Source organism: Anguilla rostrata, chromosome 2 (genome assembly GCF_018555375.3).
Source record: "Anguilla rostrata isolate EN2019 chromosome 2, ASM1855537v3, whole genome shotgun sequence".
Classification (NCBI taxonomy): Eukaryota; Metazoa; Chordata; class Actinopteri; order Anguilliformes; family Anguillidae; genus Anguilla; species Anguilla rostrata.
This window is the reverse complement of record NC_057934.1, coordinates 35,054,013-35,081,643: the sequence shown is the minus strand read 5'-3', so window position 1 is coordinate 35,081,643 and position 27,631 is coordinate 35,054,013. Positions and strand designations below refer to the sequence as shown.

The 27,631-nt window shown below is 40.8% G+C and overlaps 2 protein-coding genes across 2 annotated transcripts; one reads left to right on the top strand and one right to left on the bottom strand.

Annotated features, from left to right (window-relative positions):
- The first annotated feature begins 12,397 nt into the window (after window positions 1-12,397).
- Window positions 12,398-16,006, top strand: LOC135249498 (sperm acrosome-associated protein 5-like). The gene is made up of 5 exons (XM_064325127.1): window positions 12,398-12,838; window positions 13,845-14,105; window positions 14,518-14,593; window positions 14,767-14,832; window positions 15,091-16,006. The coding sequence occupies exons 1-5, from the start codon at window positions 12,655-12,657 to the stop codon at window positions 15,152-15,154; spliced, it is 651 nt and encodes a 216-aa protein (XP_064181197.1). The 5' UTR covers window positions 12,398-12,654; the 3' UTR covers window positions 15,155-16,006.
- Window positions 16,007-19,725: 3,719 nt separating this feature from the next.
- Window positions 19,726-24,187, bottom strand: LOC135247863 (small integral membrane protein 28-like). The gene is made up of 2 exons (XM_064321780.1): window positions 23,006-24,187; window positions 19,726-21,294 (listed from the first exon to the last, which is right to left on the bottom strand). Exons 1-2 carry the CDS (start codon window positions 23,111-23,113, stop codon window positions 20,872-20,874), a joined length of 531 nt encoding a protein of 176 aa, XP_064177850.1. The 5' UTR covers window positions 23,114-24,187; the 3' UTR covers window positions 19,726-20,871.
- Window positions 24,188-27,631: the final 3,444 nt, after the last annotated feature.

The window sequence follows — 27,631 nt, the reverse complement described above, 5'->3', positions numbered from 1 at the left end:
GCATGTAACATTCACATTTATAGACATTTATACCAGGAAACATACAATCATTCACACTACAGAATGACAGGCATGGGGGCAGCAATATTGAATCTTACAAACCTATCCAAACATTAATGTACTGTATGCTTGTACACACAGGGTCAAGTTATTTGAAACTATTTAGGAAACGTTGGGTAGCATTGCTTTGGAATACAGCTTGTTTAATTTGTGTGTAAGATTTTTTTCTTCGTTGCCATTTTTTTTTTTTTTTTTTACTGTACTATGAATACCACTAAATATTGGTTAATGCTGTTGAAGACAACAAAAGATAACCTGACCCTAAAAGTCGCATAGGCGACGATGCACTTCCCTCTGACTGTAGCAATTGTATGCCGAGGAAAGCGGATCATTTTTACCATCGTATTAAAGCAATCAACTGTTGTATTCTAACAAGATAGCATTTTATAGGCTGTTATTTCATTATACTGTAGCATTCATGACATTATGCATGGAACATATGTTTTCTTAAATATCGCCAAAAGAGGTTTTACCTTCCTACTGATTAGCAACTTTGTTAGCTTTGTTGGTGAAGTTGGCTACACGTAGCTAGATAGCATGCATGCTGTTTCAAATTCAGTTCCCCTGATTTTTTATCATCAGTAATAAAACCCTGGTGAGGACAGTAGTCTTTGTTGGGAACTTCATTAGCTTTGTTAGTGAAGCTACACCTAGCTAGCTAGATAACATGCATGCTGTATCGAATTCAGTTCTCCGGATTGAAATAAATGCAGGTGAATTACGGAGCTAGGTAAATTGCAACTATAAACAGTAACTGCACCTCCCATAGGGGAAGAAGGAATCTTGATGGGAGAATAGAATTTGATAATAAAACTTACCCAAATTCTGGCATCTAGCTGCCTAATTTAACTAGCTAAAAGTAACATTACTTACAGGTCCAACAGAAAACAGGCCAACTCTGTGATGCTTTTCATCCCCTTGGCAAACTTCACCTGACGACGCCGAGGCAAACCAATTCCAATGGGGAGCGTATCTATATTCCCAGTGTCCTATGTTCCCCAGTTCAATATTCTGTTAACACACATTAACCCTCCTATTGTGTTCTGGTCAAATTTGACCTGTTTCAAGTTAAAATATTTCATAAATATTATCCAGTTTTTGGAACAAGGCTTCAAAACGGCTATATAAACACAACAAACCCCCATTACGTGCTATACAGAGCTGGGGAGCATAGGACCCTGGGAGCACACATATGTACAGCTGGGGAACATAGGACCCTGAGAACATAGGACCCTTTGTCATGTTCCCATTATGTGCCATATAAATCTGGGGAACATAGGACCCTGGGAACATAGGAATCACCCCTTGAGCCCTGTCGGTTTGTGTTTTTGCTGCACTGTATCTAGGCTTCTTAGCATCTGCCATTGCAGCAGCAAACACTTTGCTGAAATCTGATCCCAAACCACTGGCTCTGTAGCCAAGCCCACCACGCCCAGAAATGTCCCAAACTAATTTTTGAATAACAAATATAGGTGAAAGGTGCACAAATTTAGTGAAATTGCATAAAGACTGAGATTGCCAGTGCATCATAGATATGCCTTAACATAGTTAAAATATTTTAAAGTGAAAAATCCTGCATAGTATGTCATTAATGGCCATAATTTTGGATGAGATATTGGTTGTCAGATGTACACATTTGACCAAGTAGTGTATGTAAACCAAACTAAAAACAATGCTTGAAAAGGCTGATTTAAAGGGGAAGTTCACAATAAAATTGAGGTACGGTATGTTACACTGCAACTCACCTTGATACAACTGAACTCATAATTTACATTTTAGTAAAATACTATATAGTGCATTTTCTTTTCATTTCTCTCTCTCTCTCTCCCTCTCTCTCTCACACACACACACACACACCTTTAGCAGTCAATAAAACATAGGTGAGTTCCATTCACCTGACATGGAACAGGTTACACAACCTCTGTCTCCAATGTCTGTTCCACTGTTTTTTTCTTTTCATATTGGTCTCTGGAGCACACCACTTTTGTATGGAGAAAGACATCTGGACTGGGAGCCAAGAATGGTATGGGTGTGTGCAGTTGTGTGAGTTGTGCTATGCTTAATTGCAGTACTGTACAGAATCATACAGGCTGAGATAAAATTGATAACATTACATACAGCCTCAGTAAGATCTTACAAATGAATACCATGGTTAAATGTTAGATTTGAACAAAACAATAGCTTTTTGCTTCAGATTGGGAGTGCCCTGCAGAGTGGTGATAGTTAGTCCAGTTATAGTCTGAAGAGATGAGTCTTCAGACCACAGTGGAAGATGGGAAATGACTGAGTGGTTTTTAGAGGAACAGGTTCTTTGTTCCACCACTGGGGAGCTAGGGTGGAGAAGCTTTGTTGTAGGGACGAGCGAGAGCCATTCAACCAGATGGCAGGGGGTGCAAGTCGCCCTGCTGCTGCTGAGCGGAGTGGTTGAGCTGGCGTGTAGGGTTGAATCATGTCCTGTAAGTAGGCAGGGGTGTGGTACCTTGATCAGTTTTGCACTTTATAACTTACAGTAGTTTAGGTTAATATATAATGGCAAGGTACTGTAGAATGACCCAAAGTCAGTGCGCATTAGTACCTGGACTGTTCAAAAGGCTCATCTTTTAGCTTTTTTTGACAATTGGGCTATGTCAAAGCATTATCTTCAAGTGAGCATTGCACCTTGGTTCCTGCTTGGTTATGACATGAAGTTTTCATTAGGACATTGAAGTGCCATAAGGAAACATTCCACGTTGTAAAAAATGTCTGAATATTATGGTGAAAGTCTGTAAAACAGGGACAGGTACAAAATAGTAGAAATTTAAATAATTGTATTATTTATGGTCAAACACTAATACTTTTAACATTTGTTAGATATACTGCCTACTACCAGATGCTTAACATGTTCTTACCGTTATTTACATGTTGAAGTTCTGGCAATCCAGTTGCCTGTATTTTACTGCAAAAATTCACATTTCTACAGTGCAGATTTGTTCTTGTTTAGTTATGAGTAAGGTCCAGAGTAAATCTGACAGTTCCAAGGGCATTCTGTGACATTATGTCTGTGGGGTTCACTGGAGGGCAGGTGAAAAGGAAAGGCCTTCACAAAGAAAAACCATTTTACATGTTCTTGGTGGACCTTTTTATATATTACACTACACTGAGCCTGAGTCATGGTAAGTGTCAGTGATGACATTAGCACTCCTAGTTATGTGCAGTACGGTATATGTAACCCACCTCTTGTAAATTTAATCTTTTAAAAAAATAGCTGATTTATGTGTTTTCCACACGTCACATGCTCTTCAAAACACTACCGACAGATTTGGTTTCGGTTTCTGCTGACAGACAGACACACACATTTTCTTACCTGTAGGACTTACCAAAGACATGTTAGACTGTGTGAGACTGGGAGTTAGGGCAGATGGTTGTTTTGGGGCAGATAAGGTAAGGCAGAAAGGTGCTAGACAGCAGAAAACTGACTGCAACATGCAGATCCAGGGTAGAACAGTGTACCTGGCCTGAGCAAAGCATTTAAACTGAATAATTGAATAATAAAAAAACACCCCAACACTCCATTACATTTGTAATACTATAATACTATTAATAGTGCAGTTCATAATCCCATGGTACAGCCGATATACTAAGCAAATACTTGTACTTTTCAAATACCTGTCTTAGGCATATCCGCAGGCCTTAGTTGTAGCATGTTACATATATCTTTTAAAAAGTATTTCGCAGGTTGGAAAAAATATCCCCAAGTGTTGTACATTGTGTGCTGCTTTTCTAATTAACTTGCAAAGTAACACACCTGAGCGCTATCATACTGAGTCTCATTTAATGATTAACATCTTTCTTCAAAAACATAATGGAGGACAAGTCTAACAGCTTATGTAATCATTTTTTTTTAATAAGCTGTAAGTCTTGTCCTCCTCTGTTTTGACAGTTAGCATGTTTCTATATGGTAGCGCCCCCATGTGGCCTTCAATGAATTCTACCATTTCCATGACTTCTATTTGAATACCTGTATGTCATATTTCCCTCATAACATACGGTGGATTGTTGCTTCAAATCGGTTATAAAAAGCACCTCATGCATTTGTATGTATTCTTTTTGTCATTGTCACAGTAATATAAATGTAGGATTATTTGGTCTTATCGAACATGCTCAGTCAATCGGTAAGGACTGCTATTTTGATGATTGTTACTGCCTGCTGTCTTTATTTTTTCTCGATTTATTTATATCCAAAACACAGAAAAGACAGCCACCAGATTGCTATATGCTCTCCCAGAACAGGTACCAATATTGGCAATGATCTGTAGGAAGGTTCTGCTGCTGGCCAGCTGTCAGGTTTCCCTTCCTGTGTTGTCATTAGCAGCAACACAGTCTGCACACGTCACATACAGGTAGATGTTGAACACCCTCACCGTGCAGCTATGGCAACTAAACAACAGACCCAGCAAACAAAAGTCACAAAATCAAAATTCAAGTGTTTCCGACAGTCGTCTGTAAGTGCTACTGGTGAAATGCTCCCAAAAAGCATTTTTGTAGGTCTGTCTCTCCACCAAGTAGGCCAGCTCTCAGATGGTTCCCACAATGATAGTATTTAAACATGTATTTACTAATTTTACCATTCTTAGAAAAATTACTGAGCCATTCATGTAGCCCCTGAAAGTATTTCCTAGCCACCATCTCTTCACCCCCAATGTCAATGTAGCTACAGTATAATACTACTGTTGATTGTTGCTACTTATATTTGAGGCACATTCATCTCAAAGGTTTTTACGAAGTGTGTGGGGGTTCATCTCGACTACCAAAAGTGTGTCCCCCCAAATACTTTGTTGCAAAATGCTCAGCAGACTTCAGCTATGGTGGAGAAGGAGTGAATTGCTTAAACAATAATCCCAGGGGCAAATTTGGTCATTTAAGATGTGCTATAAGGTTTATTTATTTGCTTGTAGATGAATGTTAGATAAAGGACCATGACGCTAAACAAAAATAAGCATACCATTTCAGTGTGTGAATATACATGAATTATCATTCAAAAATCAATGGATGTATTATACTGAACGATTTTATTTCACCATGTTACGGGTGAGAAATATATTGTTTTTCATTGTTGCACACTGAAAGTTTGGAAATAGTGGGGTGAGATCTATTTCACTAATATACGAAAATGTTTCTGAATTAGTCCATGTGAGATGGAATGAACTGGCAATGTAGGCTGTCACAGCATAGCAAGGTAAATTAGCGCTCTGTATGTTCAGATATCGGCCACATGGGGATTCTGGAATTACAGTAAATTGTCATGTTTGTATACTTTGAAATGCTTAATTTGATCTAATGGGTGGATAAGATCCGAGTGTAAGATCTGTGATTGGCTATGGGACTATTTATGGGCATTGGAAAATTATAATGACCATGATATGGCTATTTCATCAATATTTGCCGTCACCTTTGATGACGGAGAAACACATCACAATTTTCTTTGCGCCTCCTCGTTTTGTCCTTTCATCCACTCCCTTCATCCCCTCCTTTTCTCCACATACGAGTCGTCTGTGACTGTTTTGGAGCATTGTTTTTATGCTTGGTACAAAGAGAAGATTGCCCCCCCACAGGCCCATCAACACCACGTCCAGCTGCAATGGTGTTTCCCATGCAAGTACTAACCCAGCCTAACAATACTTAGCTTTAGCCATCAATCAGAGGAATTATTTTTGTCAAGTTGCCTTTTTAAGACATTACTTTATTGTTTTATGTGTGTTTTAGCTTGTTGTAGACATGTACTGTTGTTTCTAAATGTGTCGAAGAGAAGAATCGTGGAATGGTTTTTATTATTACTGTTTTTTTAACATTTTGTGCTACACTGGAACCTTTACAATACAATTTGGTGAGTCAATTGCTAAACTAGCCAGACTTTCATTTAATTAAGCATTCCTTCATGCAATTGCCGCAATATAACTGTAGACGGCAGTGCTGCTTGCCTTTCTGTATTACTTGGCTAATGTTTCTCGTATGAATAATGGTCCAAATTATGTTGTGCGGAAAGTAAAAAAATGAATAATTAAAAACAAAACTAAAAAATGGAATAAAGAACAAGGCAAAAAAAAATAATTTTAATTTAGAAATTGAAAATTTATATGTACATGTAACAGGTTTATATGTGCTAAAACATTTGTTAATTCTCCAGCAACTATTATAAGTGTATTACTTTACTCCCCTTCCTTTTAATTGATGGAACTGTCTAATGGAAAAAGTAGCCCATCATTTTGATTTGCGTGCAAAATCTGAAAGATTTTTTCACCTTTGTCCCAGAACTCCCCCAGTGTCATTGCAGTGATCTTTACTTGTGCAAGTGTCGGGAGTCAGGAGCAGCCCGCGCTGCCTCCCGCCACCTAACAATTTTTTTTTTTTTCCTGTCCAGGAACCCACCCACCACCAAGAGATCAGGACAAGGCAGGTAAAAGGGAAACTTTATTTAATTGTTAATTCATAAAAAAAGAGCACGCCACAATCTCACACCAACCCTGCCCTTCCTTCTTCCCCCCGGCTTCCTTTAGCACTCTCCCACTCTGGCCCTCCATTTCCCTTCCGTGGAGCCCCGACGCAGGTAGGAGCGACACCCCTCACACGCCACACACTTTTAAGCCACCGGGGTTCCCCTCACACGTGCCCACACTCAGCAGAAAAACAGTGTACCCACTCTGGCCCCCCTGCGCCCTAAGCCCCGCCTCCGGAGGGGGGAGACCTCACCCTGCCGTCTCACAGGGGGAGTCACTAACACAGGTGGGGTCTCACGCACACTCACACCTCACACTCCCACACACACACCACAGGCAACATAATAATCAAAATTAAAGATAGGATGTAGTTGGCCCACGCCTCGATGCTGGGCCACTCTACATCCACAAAAAAAAAGAAAAAGAAAAAAACTCAAACCCCAAAGGTCCACTGTCTCCCACTGTCCACGTCAGTCTCTGGGCTGCTGGGCGGCTGGGCCACTCTGCCGTCCGCTGCACGTTATTGCCGTCCCACTGTTTGCCACGCCGAGTCCCTGCTGCGCCCTGCTGCTGGAGAGCGAGTCGGCGCCGGCTCCGGTCCTGGTCCGCGCTTTTCAGTCTCACAGAGTGGGAGACTCGCTGTTCCTCCGCCCTCGTCAGGGCTGGTCTAGAGTCTCCCCTCGCGGCGTTGGTCCTTGCCGGAGAAGCGCAGTGTCCAGTGCCACAGGACCAGTCCGGCTCTGCACAGTGCCGCTCCTCCCAGAATCCCACCGCGTTTCCAACTCGGTCCGGGCTCAGCTCGCTCCTTGTGGCTCCAGTGCAGCGTCCGGGACCGCTAGCCAGCTACCGCCAGGACGGGAGACAGCTCAAACAAAAAAGAAACCGAAATGACAATAACAAAAGAAAAGAAAACCCAACCTCAACAAAACCGAACTAACTTAAAGCTTTAAAAAAAAAAAAAAAAAAGCATTACATTTTCACCCCCCCCCCCCCCCCCCGTTTCCATAGAACCCAAAATACATGACTCTGTAAACAATACCGATAGTGACCTAGCTAACGTTCGCTATGCCTACAGCAAACTGAATATGTTATCTAGCTCCATGACGGATCTTTGTTAATCACCCATACACATATGCTGTCAAATTAACTTCCTTGATGCCATTGAAAGTGAAAGCAGCATTGACAGTTCTGTAGACGACAGAAATACGACCATTCATAGGCTTTATTACACAAACTGGGTTACTTCATTTCTATGTTACGAGCAAGTTACAAGCACAAGAGCCAAAGAGCAGACATTACTATGAAAACGTTATGAGACGTTACGTTAATCACTCAATCATTCAGCTATGCTGCTGGAGTTCGTGTGATAAGATAACACAGACGACGTAGGAAAATAAAAAGTTATTTTTCCGAAATTCACTGCTAGATAGCTTGTCTCTTCATTTTTTCCCTTTAGATGTGTTTAAGATGGCTAGCTAGCTGTCTAACAGGCTGACTGTTTTCACCGCCCCCATTTTGTATTTTCAAAGATATACAGTAACGCAATTAGTAACTTTCAATGTGTTACATTTCATGATTGGACAAAATTGACATGGAGTTCACAGCACATGCTAGCCCACATCACTAAACTAGGCTGCTATGTCGGCGCTCATGTGCCGCCCCTCGCCACCTGCCGCCCTGGGCGGTCGCCCAGAGTTGCCCAATGGATGGGCCAGCCCTGGACACATTGGTTATGTGTCTCCTGAGCCAGTGGTTTTCATTTGTCTAGTTGTTCAGTCTTATTGTATGTTTCATGTATTCTGTTTTCTCTACACTCTACAGTCTTGTCCAGAGTAAACCCAACACATAGACAACCAGAGAGGCCTAGTAGGCAGGAGGTTACAACTTATCACTGTGGAAAGTTAGTTCACAATAAGCCATACTGTTCCACTTTACAGAAAGCCTCTTCAGGCCACTAAGATGCCACTGGACATCTATTATGCCTCCTGACCACACACACCACACTAAAGCAGAGGGATTGCACATGTTCATTTACACTCCTTACCCATCATTGTGACCAAATACGAGAGAATAGGTATAGACAAAGTGGGACCACTGGGCAGGAGTAAGAAGCGCAATAGATGGCAATAGTTCTCAAAGATCAGACTTACAATTTTCTGTCACAGTTTCTCAAACAGGCATACAAAGTGTTTGGGCATAAGGGCATAATGACCACCCCATATCAACCCCAGACAGACAGGTTGGTTGAAAGGTTGATTCAAACCCTAAAGAATATGCTGCACAAATTCATCTCTCAAGCAGGAGCTGACTGGGGGCAGCGGTTACCCTACCTTCTCTTTGAGGTAATGCCTTGCATTTATAGTGCTTTTCTCACACTCAAAGTGCTTTACAGTGATGAAAGGGGAAACTTTCCTCAACCATCACCAATGTGTAGCACCTACCTGGGTGAAGCATGGAAGCCATTTTGCACCTGAACACTCACCACACATCAGCTTATGTGGAGAGGGAGAAGCAGCATAAACTTTCATCTGACTTTCTGGATGCCTCTGAATGCCTATAAATTTGATAGGTGAGAGCTCTACTCGATCTAGTCAAGAAGTATGGGAAGGGTCAGAATCAAGAGGTTAAGAATGTTCTGCATTATCTGATTGAGATGAGAGAGGCTGGAGCACATACATGCACTGGTGCAGGATAACATGAAGTGGGTACAAAACAATCACAAGACATAGAATGACCACAGTGACAGAGAGTGAACCTTCAAGCTGGGCCAGCAGGTGATGCTGTTATTGCCTACTCATGACAGCAAGTTTTTGGAATAATGGCAGGGGCCATATGAGGCCACCTACATGACAGGTCCAGTGACCTACAAAATCTGAATGCTGGAGAAGAAAAAAAGAGATTTCACAATACGGGGGTGGAAAAATTAAATAATCGAAAAAAGCTTCTCCTGCCCCCCTCACAGGTTCTAGGTAAACATAAGAAATTAAAACAACAAAGGCACAATAAATAAAAAAACCCGACAGCTTTCCAGCCCACTTCCCTTTCATGCTCACTCTCTCTGAAGGATATGTGATCCCCAGTCTCCTACTGGGAAAAGAACACACACCTTTAAACCCTGGTCTGATCGGTAATGTTATCTCTGGGTGTGCGTGTACTTAACCAGCAGGCATGGTGCCCTGATTCTTGCCCTCTGATTGCCCTCACAAACCAAGCCCTGCTACACTCCTCTGCCGCCAGAATGCTGCTGGGGTGCATTCGGCTTGGCTGATCCTTCCCTGGTAATCCTGGAGCTGGTGTTCTTCATTTTGTGCAGCCATTGGAGAGGGCATGATCTGAAAAGAGGACGCAGGGCTTTCTCAGGAGGTAGTACCAGAGAGTCATCACAGCCAATTTTATGGCGAGACATTCCTTTTCGATGGTACTCCCTGGGGCTGAGCTGATGTAGAGCACCAGTTGCTCCTCCCCATCCAACTCCTGGGCCAACACTGCCCCCAGTCCTCTATCTGAGGTCAGGGTTGGTAAACGCTAATTCGAATAGACCTGACATCCTACAATTTGCACAGGTCTTTCAGTGGCAGTGACATAAATGATGTGCCTTGATCAGTGAGAATATCTTTCGGGATTCCCACCCAAAAGAAAAAGTTAAATAGCGCCTCTGCAATAGTCTTAACCAATATATTGCGAAGGGGCACTGCCTCTGGGTAACGTGTTGGGTAATCCACTAGGACTAACACAAAATGGTAGCCTTTGGTACTTTGTTCTAATAACCCGAAGAGGTCCATGCTAATTCTCTTTCAAAGGGGACCTCGATTAAAGGAAGCGGATGTAAAGGAGCTTTTGGAATAGCCACTGGATTTTCTTTTTGGCACTCCAGGCACTCCGCACACCATCGGGGATGTCACCCCGTATGCCTGGGCAATAAAATTGAGCCATTATATGGTTAGGTGTTTTGTCCTTCCCCAAATTACCTGCCATCGGATTGTTGTGAGCCACCTGAGAAACCATATTCCTATGGCTTTTTGGCACTAAAAGTTGTGTGGTGTATATGGGTCCCGACTTAACCAATATAAGTTGTCTTTAATTATGCAGAAATAGGGGTATGACACTGCCCTCTGCTGGTCAAGAAGTTTACCATCAATTTTAATCACTTAGTCAGCGACTCAACATTTAATTCCGAGACTGTTTGAGGGTGAAGTCAGTCACTCAAGAGAGCAGGGAAGGACCACTAGTATACCCCCGACTCTGTCAGTCATTTCTGCCTCACATAGATCCAGAGATTGTCCACCAGACGGTCCCTCCCCGGAATCACCATCATCTGTGACCACCTCACCCCGGGCTGAGGCGAAAGGACAATGAACACATAACCCTTGTCAGACTCCTTCTGTCAATCTTCATCTTGCCATTTCCTGAAACCCTTGCCAATCATGTCCCAGAATTTGCAGAAGGTGGGTGCGGGCACTAACCCCAGCCACCATACTATATTTTTGTCCACCAATTTAAAATTCAATCTGTGCAGCTGGATAATAATGTACATCCCTGTGCACACCTAATGTCCACCTCAGTGAGCCTGTCATTAGTGTAGCCAGGGTATGCACCAGGGTATGAGAGCACCCAGAGTCTAACAAAGCCTGGACTGTATCCCCTTTCATACTAACAGGTATGAGATACCTCTGCTGGAGCAGGGGAGGGCTGGGTGGCGGATGGAGTCAGTCTCGTGATGATTATCTCTATTAAGGGATAATCCTTTTGTATGTGGCTCTCACGTCTGGAACTCCAACAGCCCTGCCCCGAAGTTTCTTGCCTGGCCTGAGACTGGGGAAGTTAAATGTGTGGCGTCGGGACCTTGTGGGACGAGGTGGGGGGCTGGGGTTTTTAAAGGGCAGGTTTTGGGAGAGTTCTACCCTCTGTCCTCTCGGACAGACAGATGGTTCTCTGCCAGCTGGATGGCCGCACTTAGGGAGGTTGGTTGGTGGCACCGGAGCCAGTCAGAGGTCCCTTTCGGGAGCCCCATTATGAACTACCCCAGTCCCACCTGCTCCACAATCTCTTCCGGAGTGTGTCACTTTGGTTGCAGCCAGTGTCGGCAGGAGTCGAGGAGCTGCTGAGCAAAGGCGAAGGGCCAACCGACTGAGGCCTATCCCCCTAACGAGTTCTCTGTAAAAATAAAATATTAAAACAACAAAAGCAAAATAAATTAACAAAAACTGACAGCTTTTCAGCCAGCATTACATTCATGCTCACACTCTCTGAAGGATATGTGATCCCAGTCATGATTGTCTGGCAGCAGTGTAATATAATGGGTAAGGAGTTGGCCTTGTAATCTAAAGGTCACTGGTTTGATTCCCTGGTAGGACCCTGCCTTCAGTATATATCCAGCTGTTTAATTGGATGCAATTTAAAAGTGGCTCTGGATAAGAGCATCTGCTAAAATGCCTGTAATGTAATTATCTTGCCATCCCAGGTCAGAGAGCCTCATCATATTTATAAAGTACAGCTTCCTCCATTTGCCTCATGAACATGCAAGCCTTCAAACTAGCATTTTAATCATGTTTTAAGACAAATGTCTGAGCATTTTAAAAGCTAAAAGCTCTTTCCCAAGGATTTTAAAGGGCCTGCTGTGTGATTACTGTTACTTTTTCCCTTGCTTTTAATAAAACTCAAATTACCTTTTGTGTCATTTTATGCATTGTTGTTAACTCAGTATCACATTTTGAACTTTGCACACATATTCTATTAAATAGCCTGTTAGTTAATGTCATTTGTAGTCTTGCATATATTGTGTCATAACCTGTGTGTGTGAACCCCCGCCCCCAAACTCCACCCCCGCCCTAAGATCAAATATCAATTTATCATGTGATATGATACAATTTCATGAATGTTGCATTATTCTGAATCTGGTGCTGATATGATCGGTAACAAAACACTTACAAAGGATATGCAACTATAGTAGTTTGATGACTTAATGCTGTGAACAGTACCAGTTTGTTTGATTCTTAGAATCAATATGGCATCATACCAAACGGAAGTGTTCTTTGAGTCTAAATGTCATCTAAAGCACATAAAAGTGTGATCTGAAGTCCAGAACTCACATTGCACCGGAGAAAAGACAGGACGAACGAAGATGAAGACTGCAACTGCATTAGAGATTCTGGCACTAGCAACTGTGGCAGCCCTCGTGATCAACAATGCGGAGGGGCAGAGTGTCACAAAATGCACTCTGAAGAAGAAACTAGAGGAGGCAGGCCTGCCCTTGCCCGACAATTCCAGGGAAAATGGCCTTACAAAACAGAATCTGCTGGCAAAAAGTAAGTTTCACCCTGAATGTAGATCTTTTAGATTACTTAGAGGGACATAAAATTCTGTCTACCCATGTGACTACCCTGACAAAAGCCTACATTATAGATTTTATGATTTACACATATTAAATATTTTATTTCAATATGGTTATAGTATAGGGTTATGTTTTTATTAATGAAATATCTCTAAAGGAACATTTACACTATTACTGTAATAATTAATGATAAATTACAGTGTGGTCTGTATGTAACATAAATATGACAAATACATTTATATTACATGTGTATAGTGCATTGCAAAAGTTTTCACCAAGTCCCATTTTGCTGAGTTAAGCATGATAGCTACACATTTATTTTAAGTGAATATTTTTATTTAATGATCGGATTGAGGTCAGGACTCAATCTGATCATTAAATAATGACTACAAAACACAGGTCCGATAAGGTACAATACTCATTTTGTACAGTTGTTCATAGCTGTGAACATATTAAAATCCAGTGCACACAGTGAACATTATTCTGACATAACCTATAAGACAATGATACAAGGCACAATGAGTGCTGGATGGAGGTACTTGTAACATGAGTGGCACAGGAGGTATGTGTAGCATAAAAGAGGGGAATAGTGATAGAAATGATCCCAAACTGATGATAGTTCGTTAGTTCAGGTATAGTGTGAAGAGATGCGTCTTCAGACCACGGTGGAAAATGGACAATGAGGGAGTGGTTTGTAGAGGGACAGGGAGTTTCTTCCACCACTGGGGAGCTAGGGTGGAGAAGGTCCGTGGTAGAGACGTATGTAACAAGTTTTGCAATCCACATCAAGTGAGGATGGATGGCTTAATAGTAGGCTACTATTGAAAATAAACAACTTGATCTAACCATGGTGCATTTTCATACATGGAAAACATGACAGAGCAAGAATAACTTCCCATACATACAGACTATATTAATCTCATGTATTACTACACTGTCCTTTGCTCTGATCTTACTCATGCCCTTTCTGTCTATTCCAGTTGTCTGCAAGGTTGAGGTGAACACTGGCTTCAACACCAGCGCTGTGTCCCATTTTGAAATGGGAGGGAAAAGTTCTGTGGGGTCAAAAAGTCGAGGGTCATCCAGGCAGGAAAGTGCATCTTCAGATGCTCATAGTTCAGAAAGCCATGAGGAGGACATTCCCATCACAACACTGTATGGGCTTTTTCAGCTGCCTGGTACAGTGGCCTGTACCAACGGCTCCAACCCAAGTCTCAACATCTGCCAGATGGATTGTGCCGGTAAGTGGACTTTCCCTGTAAATTACACCATTCTCTGGAGCAAGCTGACTCTATAGATCAGGGGGTGCCCATTCCTGTTTCTGGAGATCTACCATCCTGTAGGTTTTCATTTCAACCCTAATTTGGCCCGCCTGATTCTACTAATTAGCAGCTCAATGAAATCTCTGGCTGTTGAATGAGGTGTGCTTGGTTTGGGTTGGAGTGAAAACCTACAGGACGGTAGGTCTCCAAGAACAGGATTGGGCACCCCTGCCACAAATGGTTTAAAGCAAAAAATGTGACATAGGATGCTTTCAATTTTGAGTGGTACTAATTTCAGCTGCTCCATACATTGTTTTTACGAAATTTAAATGGTACAATTAAAATTAATAATATTTTTTTTTGTTTTGGATGAATGTTTTTTTTATTCAAGAACTTATTGATGATGATATCACTGATGACATTGCCTGCCTTAAGACACTTCTAACACCAGATTCGAGTGATCAGACGTGAGTACAATTCATCAAAACATCAGGTCAGAGTAGACACCTGAGAATGCCGCAAGTATTTCTGTAAAATAGAAAAAAACATTTCATACTAATTTTACCTCAGAGTTTCTCTAAAAAGATTTTTTTTGTCTTGTATATAATTTACTAACAGCAATGTTATATTATTGAAACAGAAATGAGGATGATGATGATGGGGATGACGATAATGGTTCAAAATGGAGGAGTTTTTTCAAAGACATGTAAGTTTGAAAAAAGCAACAGCTATTTGCACTGCTGAGTTTTTTTTTAATTACTCAGAATGTCATACCCATTACACATACACATACACTTTTAAATGCTGTAAATACTGTAAATATCTGGTATTTTTTAACTTCTTCATTTATTGATATTATGTTTTTAACAAGTTTTATTAGTTCATCTTCTTGGTTTCTCCACTGAGCTGTAATGTTATTAAAACTGGTTTATGGAGTATTTACATATGTTAATTTCTATTACAGGTGGAAGCCCACGTTTCCAAAGGCATGTGAAAAAGTGTCTAAGTTCTTCTCTAACTGTGTCTGAGAAGCAAAGCCCATTATCTGAAGCTTTAGATGAACCTACATATTCATTTTATTCAATTTCTTTAATGTAATGAATGTCCACCACCAATGGTATAATTTGGGCTGTATATTGGGAGGGGGGGTTAGATGAACACGTCTGTAGGGGGGTCTGGGGGCATGCCTCGCCTCCCCCCATTTTACTTTTGGATAATGCAGTTTTTATCTGGGCTATGGTTACGCTAGTCATTTCAATGCAATTTCTATGTGACTTCTAACATCCGATGCTGCTAGGCTGCATTATGTGACAGGTTTGGCCATGCACAAATTGGGTTTTGTTAGCACTGGGATTGGACCAGCCAAACGATCAATTTTTCTCACCACCTGTTCATCTACTTTTAAAAGTGACCCATATCCAATACCAGTGTTAACACGGTTGACGCTTGAAACAACCCGACTGTGCACACGAGGGTTTGGTTACCGAACCTGAAGTAAACAAGCACACAGGCACAGCCATATCACCATCTGCAATGGACGCAAACGAGACAGAATAATTCAAGCTATTTGTTTCTTAAGCATCCTTAGAGGTCTGCAATGAACACCCTAAGAATGGGCTGTATCAACATTTCCCCCCACAGGCTCAAAAGGCACGCAATCTCAGTATTTGTCCACTGACTTGAGCCGTTGTCCTCCTGTGTAAACGTAGCCTTGGCGAGGTGGCCTACTGTAGGCCACTTTTTGATTGGACGCTTATATACGCTTTGCGAATGCAGCAGAGGGCACCAGACACCTTCTAGGCTGTATATAATGCTGATGCTTTGCTCACGTTCAACTGTCAAATGTAGACACAACTCAAATATAGCCTGATGTGAGTGGATCTTGGAATTCATGAAGTGACTAACGTAACCATAGCCTTGGATATGCTGTTATTTCACATACTCTACATTTTCATGTTTCTCCCCATATTTTCATTTTCATGCTGCATCACAGGTTCTTCACATACCAAAAGGTGGGAAAATTGACTGTGTTAGCAAGTTGTTACAGATTAACATCACTAGTCTGTAATAGCGATGTAGTGTACTTGTGTATTGGCTAGCTGGGCAGTTAACCATTAGTATAATACTTGCAGTCCCTTGAAAATAAAACCTTATATCTTGCATCTTCTTGTGATTGCTCCGTAGAATAAGAAATAGATGTGAAAATAGACTGTACTTTTTGTGGTCTGTGGTTAACACAGCAGGCTCCATTATAACCATTATTAATGCTACCTGTTGTCTGGGTACTGTTGGCTACATGACAAAGCAAGATGACAAACAAATCACTCGTCCTACACTTTTATACACATGAAAACACCTAGGGCCATATTTACAAATGTTGGAATTTCTTAACAAAACTGATGGTGTTGAAGATAAAGATAACAAATGATGGAGTCAGGAGCTCCTTTTATAGTTTAATAAAATTACCGGTCGGGAAGATACAAGTACAGACTTCAAAAATATAAAGTCCAAAACATGAGTTTATATAGTTTACAGAGACATGGAACTGTTGTTCCAGTTTATGAGATTAATTAAATCACCAGGTTCAAAGATTCAATTTATTAGCCAATCATAAGTTAGGATCAGGAAATCCATACCAAAACTGACCATTTGGGCCTAGAGGTCCTTTAATCCTCTTATGCTCTTGATTTATGCTGCAGCTGGAGTTTATCTCCTCTTGCTTACATTCCAACAGATACATGGTATGGGGTGAAATTACATACAATGAGATATATGGGCTATTACAAGTAAACCTACAGCACTCAGTGAAATACATTTATCAAGTTGGCGTAAGGTCACTATGCCATTATATATGATTATATAACACTTTCTGTGAGACACCTTTTTCAATCATAACCCAGTACAAAGCATGCTGAAAATTACCCTTCAGGTCGCAAAATTCTGTGGTGCTGCATGTTTTAAATGCACTGCCGGTATTTGAGATGCATCTTGTGCATGGCAGGAATGAACCATGGTGATGACTTTCGCCTGAAATATTTTCTATTTCTTGAGCAAGCTAAGTAAAAATCTGTTCCAGAAGTCATTTTCAGGTATAAGGCTTCATTTTTATTTTTAAATAAATCAAATCATACATCTTTTTTAAAAGTTATCTGTACTTGAAAAAGATGTCAATCCTAGCCTTTGAGAGGCCCTAAGCAGGATCTGATTTTGGGCCCCCCAACCAAGCATTATAAAAATATATATTTGAATATTTGATGCCCCCTGGAAGTTTGGGGACCCTAAGCAGCTGCTTTTGTTGGTCCGGCCCTGCTTATTAAGATTATGATGCAAACCACAATGCTGAATTTCATCAAACAAGAATGCAGGTCATCCAAAGGGTAATTTGGTCTTGTTTTCTACTCACACAAAGCATAAGTAAAGTGAAACTGTCTACTGCTGCAAGGATATACAATGAAAAGGTAGAAATGCTTTGGGACATAAAGAGTATTTTCTTTCAAAAATGTGTGTGCAAGCTATGCTTAAATGCCAACTTTGAAAGCAACTGTATAATAGTGAAAATTGAGAAGAACATTCCGTCTTTTCCGGTTTAAATAGAACATGACAAAGGAGTTTATTTCTGCAGGGAAGTCTGAAAGGATTTGACAACTGATACTGCATAGACACGGCACGGTATTATTATGACTATTATTATTATTTTTTTATTCTTCTTCTTCTTCTTCTTCTTCTTCTTCTTATTATTATTATTATTATTATTAATAATAAGTATGAGAGAGCCTCTCCAACAAATTTTTCAAGATTGATTTGCGAGGTAGGGGACATCCATTACATTACATTACATTACATTACATTACATTACAGGCATTTGGCAGACGCTCTTATCCAGAGCGACGTACAACAAAGTGTATAACCATAACCAGGAACAAGTATGACGAAACCCCTAGAGAGAAGTACCGGTCCAAGTACAGGGAACAACCGCATAGTTCAACCTGGACCCTGGTGGTTAAACTGATTAACACTAACAACGAGAACGGCAACAACGCAATCTATGGAGAAAAAAAATTAATTAAAATACAAGTAGTCGTTAAGACTGGCGCATCAACTATGTCACCTATTAAACAGCTGCCTAGTTACAACCCTAAGTTTAGTCATTTACAGGGGGGAAGGGAGGGATGGGGAGAGGTGCAGCCTGAAGAGGTGGGTCTTCAGTCGTCGTTTGAAATGGGTCACAGTCTCAGCTGTTCTGACCTCCACAGGGAGGTCATTCCACCATCGTGGGGCCAGAACAGACAGGAGACGTGTTCTGGAAGTGCAGGTGCGAAGAGGGGGAGGTGCTAGGCGTCCTGAGGTAGCAGAACGGAGGGATCTGGCTGGCACGTAGGGTTTGAATATCTTGTGAAGGTATGCTGGGGCTGATCCCTTGACTGCCTGGTATGCTAGAACCAATGTTTTGAATTTGATGCGAGCTGTAACAGGCAGCCAGTGGAGGGTAGTGAGCAGGGGAGTTACGTGGGAGTGTCTGGGGAGGTTGAAGACCAGACGAGCCGCAGCATTCTGAATGAGCTGCAGGGGTCTGGTGGCAGATGCCGGTAGTCCAGCCAGAAGAGAGTTGCAGTAGTCCAGGCGGGATAGAACCATTGCTTGGACCAGGAGTTGGGTTGAGTAGGTGGTGAGAAAGGGGCGGATTCTGCGGATGTTGTATAGGAAAAATCTGCATGCCCGGGTTACTGCTGCAATGTTGTTGGAGAGGGACAGCCTGTTGTCCATCATCACTCCGAGATTCTTGGCGCAGGGTGATGATGTCACTATGGTGTCCCCTAAGGAAATGGAAAAGTCGAGGAGGGGAGAGGATAGAGCAGGAATAAAGATTAGCTCCGTCTTTCCCGGGTTGAGCTTCAGGTGGTGATTGTCCATCCAGCTCTGTATGTCCCTCAGGCAAGCGGAGATGCGGGCGGGGACCTGTGTGTCCGATGGGGAGAAGGAGAGAAAGAGTTGCGTGTCGTCGGCATAGGAATGATAGGACAAGCCATGGGCAGATATTACAGGGCCAAGGGATCTGGTGTACATGGAGAAGAGAAGGGGACCAAGGACTGAGCCCTGGGGAACTCCGGTGGTGAGGGGACGGGGTGGTGATACCTTAAAGGTTTTTAAGGTTCAACTACCTTAAAAAACCACAAATGTTACCGACAAGGATAGGTTACAGTCACACATGAATGAAAGAACATACCACACCACAGCATGTTTGTCCCCAAGTAATCCCAAGACCAAAATTCTAAAACCAAAAGAAAGCAGAATGTTCCTAAAGACCTGAGATGAAATGTAGACCACCATACCTAGATGCAAGACTCAGATGTCAACTTCCAACCAAATGTTAAAAACTGACTGCTAACTTAAAGAAATGTGCACATTTTATCTACTGAAAGAAGAGGACACCCCCTCTTCTCCTGGTCTGTGCTTACTAAATTAATGATCAGGGAGGATCCAAGGAGTACTGATTTCTTCATTTTATATATATTAATGGTCAGGACACTTAACAATACAATGCATCTTTTTTAGGTTATAGGAAAATCTCCATGACCATCTCCTTGTAAGCATTATTGGAAATGGTGTAGGCGGTAGTAAAGAGGGAGGAATTTAACAAAGGCTGATAGCCGACAGCTTGAATTGGAAGATCACTACATGGGATGGATCAGGAAAGTAGGCAGTCAGGTTATGTGGCAGTAGAAGCTGGGAGAACTCTGTCATGTATAAATGGTCTAAAAATCTCATGTCACTTCTGTTTATTGATTCTTTTCTTAAAAACTACCAGTGGTTATGCTGTTTTCCATTTATCTATCCAGACCTTCAAAAGGCAGAAATAAGCTCAGAAACTCATCTTTGCCTTAAGAAGATAAGATAGATCAAAACATGTACTGATTTTAAGTAGCTATAATCATTGATTGCTTATTGTCCCACTGTGTGCAGTTCGAGCTCTCCCAGAAATCACAATCAAGTGGACTTTTAAAAATCAAAATGACAGGTGTCTTTGAAATTCTTTATTATAAGAAATGTCACAAAAAAAAAACAAATTTATACAATATATTTTGTCAAAATGGATTGAAGCATATTATAAAAAGTCTATTTTAATCCTGCAAAAAACAAATCTTTGAATATACAATATATGCTGTTTTTTAGCAAGTTTTTGTTTACACCTGGATGAATTATAAGGCCAAATTAAAATAAATCCTTAAACCAACATGTTATTTTTGAGCTATTTCCTTTCTTTTATGTGTGGCTGGGTTCAACAGGGTTAATACCCTATATTTCTACACAACTGGAAACCAAAGAAAATAAAGCACTGATACACTGGAAAAAAATTGCTCTTCCTCTTGATACTCTTCATGAGACCTGTCTCAAAACCATGTGCCAGTGCTACTAAGATGAACACAGTGATTTTATCAAGAAAGACCAATGAAAACATATCAACACTATACATGTGAGTGGATTGATGCCATAGGTGGCCAGATCCTGTACAAGGCATGGCAACAAACACATGATTAATGGGAGTGTCGCTTTACAGTCACCAAGCACTGTCTGTTCCACAAAATGCAACAGGTGTCTAGTAAGCACCCTGGAAGAAGAAACCGCAAGAGTAGATGATTTAATATGCAGATCCACAAAAGCCATTTTAGCTGCCACATTTTCCTCTGTCTGATTAAATATTTAGTTGTAGGTAGAAACTATCCCTCCACACCCTGACTTGTCATTGTTACACGTAGCAGCCACTTGAATTGGTCTCTGGACACAGCCTGGCCTCCAGGTCTTCCATCTTCATGGACTCCATGTCCTTGGCGCTGGAGGAGCTGGTAGCTCGAGTGATCTTAGTGAGGGTCTCCTCATATGGGGGCGGTAGGTAGACCATGAGGAAGACGCCGTCCGACGTGTCCGAGCTGGAGCGGGAGAACTGCTCAGCGTCGCAGTTCAGAGAAGACAGAAACTCAGCATTGCCCTCTGCATCATTCATATCCAGTGCAATGACATTTGCCAGGGCCAGCTTACTGTGAGAGAACTTCCTGTAGGCTAGGAAGGCCAAGAAGCCAATAAAGAGGAGTGAGGCAGTAGGGAGGATGATATAGGCAATTATCTCAGACTTGGTTCCCTCATCGGGGGATAGCTCATTCCAGTGGTAACCCTGGCAACGAAAGTGAAAAGCTGGTGTTATAACATCACTAAAAGCCAGTGTTATTCCTTGGTCTAATTCTGTTCCATGTAATATCATGATTTAAGAAATTCAAAAACTGAATTGGCTATTATTAGTCCAACTCACTATCTTAAACATAGTTAGACAATAAGATCGATGCCAATTTAATTCCTGCATGTCCATTATAAAAATATTAGGCTCTATCTATGGGCTGCATGCTAACTATGCTTCTACTATGAATGGCTGCAGATGGAAGCAACGTTTGCCCTGCTAATTTGTGGCAGAAATACAAGCGTGAGTTGGGGCCTCTAAGACTAAGACCTTAGTTTCCTGTTGTTTCTTCTCATTACAAGATGCAAGTTAAAATAACTCAGGTTTTGGAGATTCTGGAAGGTGTATTTCAGTCACTAATTAGCAAAGCTAACATTGCTTCTGTCTGCAGCCATTCATAGAGAGACAGCTCAGTTAGCATGCTCATGCTATAGATATTATCTAATATTTTTTGTTGGGTTTCAAGAATTTAGCAAATCTAGTGCATTATCATATCCTTTAGAGGAACAGCGGTTTTAGAAAAACAAACCTATGTTTAATCCACCAAAGCCAAAACAAATTTATAAAGCTTTATGAGGATACACATGGTCTTGCAGCTCGACATAAAAGCAGTCAGTCTTCAGATTAGGCTGTTTTCCTATGAACTGTCAATTCAACCTGAATCTGCCAGCACACTAATATAATGGACTGTGAACTCATTTGAAATGTGTGGGTGTTTATATCCACTGATCTTTTTGCCTCTAAAAACTCGAAATTCCTACTATAATGCAAAGTAATATAGCAAAGTGTGCTTTGAGACCTGAGAAGGATTATCGGAAAGCATTCTTTTTATAATGAAAACTGTCAGAAATCCCTAACATCACTCAAGAATGCACAGTCCGTGGACTGCAATGAGACAAATAACACCAGGAAAGCTCAAGCTTGGACATAGATTTCACCCTGCCGGAGTTCATGATTATTATACATTTTATAATAATTGGATAATGTTCCTTCAATTTTTACGAAATGAAATCATACAATGCTGTGCCTTCTAAGCTCTAACTGAAAACTTTTTACCTGGCAGTAATGTGACTAGAGATGTCTACTGCAGTTCAAAAGCCCTTAGTCTAGTACAGTGTAATTGTTTTTCCTTTATATCCATTTACATGTACATGGTGTACCAGTGATAATTGAGAACATTTGCCTTTGCCTACACCTCTAAAACCACTGTGAATTCTAGCATGTGATGTGAATAGCATGCGAATAAGCTACCAAGACAATGCCAGTAACTATTACAGCAGGAGTTGCTGACAGTTCTCTGTTTTGTCAATAAGATGTAGAGAACAATTCAATTTGGTATGCAGTTTTGTGTATTCATATAGCATAAATTTAATATAATTCTAAAAATTACAGCAGTAAAAGGTGTGGGTGTCGGAGAAATTAGGAAATCACCCTCTAAATTGATCATTTTTAAAACAAGCACTTCTATGATGACAACATGAATCTGTAGCATTTTTACACTACCAAACAGCAGTTTTGAATGCAATTGTTTCAAAGGTAACATTTCCAAACCAACCTAAGCATAAATATAATCAAGCAGTAAGGAATAATAATCTCTAGCCTGAATTTTTCAGGGAAAATCAGACTCTTGACCACAAGGATTAATACTCACTTGCAATTGTTTCTCCACGGAAGGAGGTGGTGCCCCTGTCACCCAGTCATAGGTACCCCTACCAGCCGGACCAAACTTCATCCAGCTGCTCTCCAGTAGAACGCGCATGCTTCAGAGTGAGCTGTGGCTTGCAGAGCAAGGGGAATGAGCCAGATCGCTGAATGTAGCAGTGATTTATGCCAGCTGTGTAACAGGGCGCCTGATCAAGTGTGCTGGCACGCCAGAACGCAGGCGACGGGGCAGGGTGAAAAGCAGATGTCCTCCTGCTTGCACTTACAGGTCAGCAGTGACCAATCACAGCATAGGGAGCTGAGAGGCAATCTCTTTGGGATTTGCTGCCTGCAGTTGGCCTATATTAGAGATGGTGGAATTGGATTGTCTGTTTAGATTTCAGGAAGCTTAATTTGCTGTCAGTGTTTAACAGTAATTGAATTACCGTGATGAAAGGGGCAGGATTTCTAAGTGCAAAATATTCCGTGCATAATGTGGATAATGGGGCCATAGATAAGACTGACCTGACCCAGAATCATTTGAAACTTTTTTCAGAATAGATGTTGGGTCTGGTCAGATAAGCTGATCCTGAATCATTTCATAGGGTCAGAAGAAATCAGATGGAGTGAATAGAGAAACCATTGGAGAGCATGACCTTTGTATGGGTCTTTACCACTTTCCACATTCATGTACACACAGCAAGTGTAATCTACAATTTAAAAATAATCTTCTTGGGAAATGAAAATGGTACTTCTTAGCCCTCAGGGCTAAGGAGATTAATTTAAACACATTTACAATAATATAGAGATTCTGCTTTATATTTGTGCCCATTAGGTTTGTGCACATACGCTGATGAGTGCTAACAGCTAATGTTTTGGAAGAGCTTGCAGATTTGGGGGCCTAACTAGTTTGGAGGGGTACCAGACATTGTCAGTTTGCTTCAGAAAGCTGAAGTACCTAAAAAAAAAGAGTAATGAGGTAGCACATCCAAAAATAAAATTAAAAAATGCACCAAATGACTTCATATTTGCAATTATATTATGTGGCTTACTGAAACATGAGAAAAGCTAATACACAAAATCAATGCACCACTTTTGTATTGGGCTTTTCTTGAGTTACTTGACATTTTTGGGTTTGGCACTCTACCTAAAGTAAAGTTAAGCTGGGAAACACACTCTTAATTCATCCACAGGATTGTCAGTTTGTTGTGAATGTCTGTTTCGGAACATTGGTCATCTATACCATTGGACTATCACAGCCTGTTTGTTAGCTGAACTCTTGATGTGAATTTAAATTTTCCTATCATACTAAAACTAAAAACTAAGAACTAAAAACTAACTCAAATATGAAGAAGCCGAATGGCACCAGCCTGTGGCTTAGCAGGTTGATTGAGTGCTATGGAGTGGCCTAAACAATTCCTGGTATGATCTGTAATGTGCTCTCGACGTACTGCCAATTAATGAAGGACATAGGCTATAGCTGACCTAAATCTCCTCTGCCGTGTTTGTTGAAGACAGGGCCGATTTTGCGCTCACAAGGTCAATTCCACTAGTGTTAATTCCAAATATTGCATGTTTTAATCTACATTAGCTTAAAGACACACTTTTTGGAATGGAACATTTTGGGTTCCATTGCTCATTCAGTTCTCTGAATGATTTGTTTTCTTCCGGAAAGCTATTGGTTAATGAGAGATTTGTATGTGGATTTGTATGCAAGTAAGATTGATGATTTGGATATGCACATGATTAAACAGGTATGAACAGACACCAAAATGCTGTATAGATATTTGCTTATATACATTTTTCCTATTGCAGTAGCCACTATCCTAAACTATTTTTTGTCTTCATGTAGAAGAATCTACATGCCTACTTTTCTGTTTCTTTCCAATACAGAAAATGACAAGGTTGCAGAAACTGACAGTCAGAAACCCTCTCACATTCAATGAGAATCTTTCATAAATCACTGGTCTTCCTGCACCCCAATCAATCTAAAACTGTAATGATTTCTGTCTGATACTGAAAATTTGTCAGCTCAGCACAAAAATCATGTGGCGCAAGGTATGCATAACTTGCGGGTGAAATTCTGTATTTGAACCCCTATTGCAGCTGTCCAAGTAAATCCAGTACAGTTCCCTTTTTTCCCCATGCATGGGCTATGCATGGCAAATTGTGGTCACTCACTCACTCACCACTCATGGACGACCCTTGAGGGATGTTTTGTGGGACGCATGCGCAGGTGGAGCTTCGTTCAGTAGGACGCATGCGCAGGTGGCGCCAGCTAAAATGTGTCTGCGGAAGTGAGATGCGCCGTGGATCTGGACGGTTCCGTGCTTGTTTAAAAGCTCATGTTGAAGTTTTGAGAGTGACAATTTATAAGCTTTGGCAAATTTTTCCACTGAATATCTCTGATGAACGAAGGGTTCAAACAGAAGATTGGATCTTTATCATTATTATCACTTTTATTTATTTTATTAATTCTATATTTTACATGATTAATGTTTAATGTTAATGTTGATTAATCTTCTTCATGTTCTCATCATTCCATCTACAAAACTATCATATTGGAACCATTTAAAGATTTTAATAAAAAAAGAGTCTTCATAATTTGGCACAACAGTCAACCCCATTGCTGTGCCATTGATCTGGACAAAAAACACATTCTCAAAAGAAAAGCAGTTCAATTTAAAAACTAGAGATGTCATTTCACATATAAATTCACTAGTGGGGAAGGTGGTGTGGTGTGGTGTGGTGTGGAACTTAAACGTGCGCATGTGTGCATATCTATAAGATAAGTCATTTAGCAACGTGAATGTGCATGTGCAACTTCAGTAAGTACCAGCTTCAGATTAAGCATTGGTATGTATGATTATGTATTTGAACATCTACTAAAATTAGAATTAAATGTATATCACATTTCATAAATGAATGTGTGTGTGTTTCAGTGGCTGTGCCTCCCTAGGGCATAGGTGGTGATAGTACAGAATCAGTGATTCTAAAAATGCAGAAAAAATAATTGGCTGGTCCTTTAATTATTTCATTTGTTGCTTAGTTATTTACAAAAGACTAGTGTAATAACCATGTCCCTCATGTTTTCTGGCTTCCAGTTTTGTCATATTAATGGTGAGATTAATAGCAGATTAAATCATGCATCGTTCAACGATCATATCTTAATCCTCTGCAATTGAAATACTGATTTAAATTTTGGCACCGATTCAGGTCTCACAGCTGTGCTAGCTTTAGATGATTGGGTTTAATTCATTAACCAACATAAAACATGCCAATTTAATGAAAATAAAAGTACATGTTCACAGGAAACACAAAATTTAAAGTATAACCTCATGTTCCATTTCCTTTCCTTTTCCCCTACACTCTTTAACTCCATTTTCATTTCTAAAGTTCATCTTCCCCTCTTCAAGTAAACATATTACATCTGCTACAAGCATAGGTTAGGATGTTCACTGGCCCTATAGATTTTTCAGTACGCTTATTTCCCATTTGTTTCTTTTGGGAAGAGCTCTGCTACACTGCATGAGCTGAAGCTTTTGCCACTACACTGCCTGAAACAGCCCTTGCACACGGAGGGATTTCATGGCGGGAAAACGGAATGTTGTCAGAAACTGAATCGCTTACATGTCCCCAAGACCGTGGCCTAAAGAGGGAAAAGGGAGGAACAGCCCACATCAGAACCAAAGCCGTCCGATTAATTCTGCCTTCCTGCTGTCGCGTGACTCACCGCCTGTAAGCCATCAGCGGACAGCCGTCGGGGTCAGGAATCTGTCTGGAAGCCTGCTTTTCTGTTTGGCATTTTTCCTGCCTCTGCCCCCACTGAAATGGTGCATCATTAATGCCAGTCTAAGCAGTCTATTAGTATTGAGGCTATGAAGGCTGTTGAATTAGGAAGATATGGGTCAGAGCACACTGGATGTGGACAGTAAGGAATAACAAATTGAGCCCTTGATTTTTCATCCTTTAGATGGGTGTTAGCTAATGGGCATAGTATATATTTTTCTAAATCAGGATAACTCCTGGTTCATTATACTGACAGGACATGTGCATGATGCCATCAAGATTTCACTCTGTTAAATATACCAAAGCTTATTTAAATACACATCATTAATTTAAAATACATTAAGTCATTTAGGAATATGTTTATGTGATACTAAAGGCGATCCCCATTCCAAACAATTGGTTAGCATAGAGTTCTGTGACTGGCTGTCTGATTCATGTGTGTTTGATTGTGTGTCGGGGTGTATGTTTACAGGTAAGCTCATAATTCACAGAGCACTTGCTTATCAGTACTGATGTGGGTTGAACAGAAGCAAAATTGGCACCAAATGGTAACACAGAAATTATGCTCAACCTCTTCATTCAATCACACTGTCCCTGTATATAGTCATGTAATGCATACTTTAGTACTATCTTCGAATGTTGTTGTCTTTGTGAAAGTTGGTTTGGTTCTCCTCCCTCAATTCAAATTAATTTGTTTTATTGGCATTACCACCACATTTTATATTGCCAAAGCATACAGTATTTAAAAAACATACATCTAGCACTGAAAACACTTACAGTAACAATACTTCAAACAGGTACATAAATACAACAAAGACTAGAAACAAATGAACAGTAACCACACATG

Bases quoted from the DNA above. Each gene is read 5' to 3' on its own strand.
- LOC135249498 (XM_064325127.1), top strand. From the start codon at position 12,655: ATGAAGACTGCAACTGCATTAGAGATTCTGGCACTAGCAACTGTGGCA. The intron at 12,839-13,844 runs GTAAGTTTCACC...TGTCTATTCCAG, and splicing joins ACAGAATCTGCTGGCAAAAA to TTGTCTGCAAGGTTGAGGTG. The intron at 14,106-14,517 runs GTAAGTGGACTT...TTTTTATTCAAG, and splicing joins CTGCCAGATGGATTGTGCCG to AACTTATTGATGATGATATC.
- LOC135247863 (XM_064321780.1), bottom strand. From the start codon at position 23,113: ATGCGCGTTCTACTGGAGAGCAGCTGGATGAAGTTTGGTCCGGCTGGT. The intron at 21,295-23,005 runs GTGAGTATTAAT...TTTCGTTGCCAG, and splicing joins CCGTGGAGAAACAATTGCAA to GGTTACCACTGGAATGAGCT.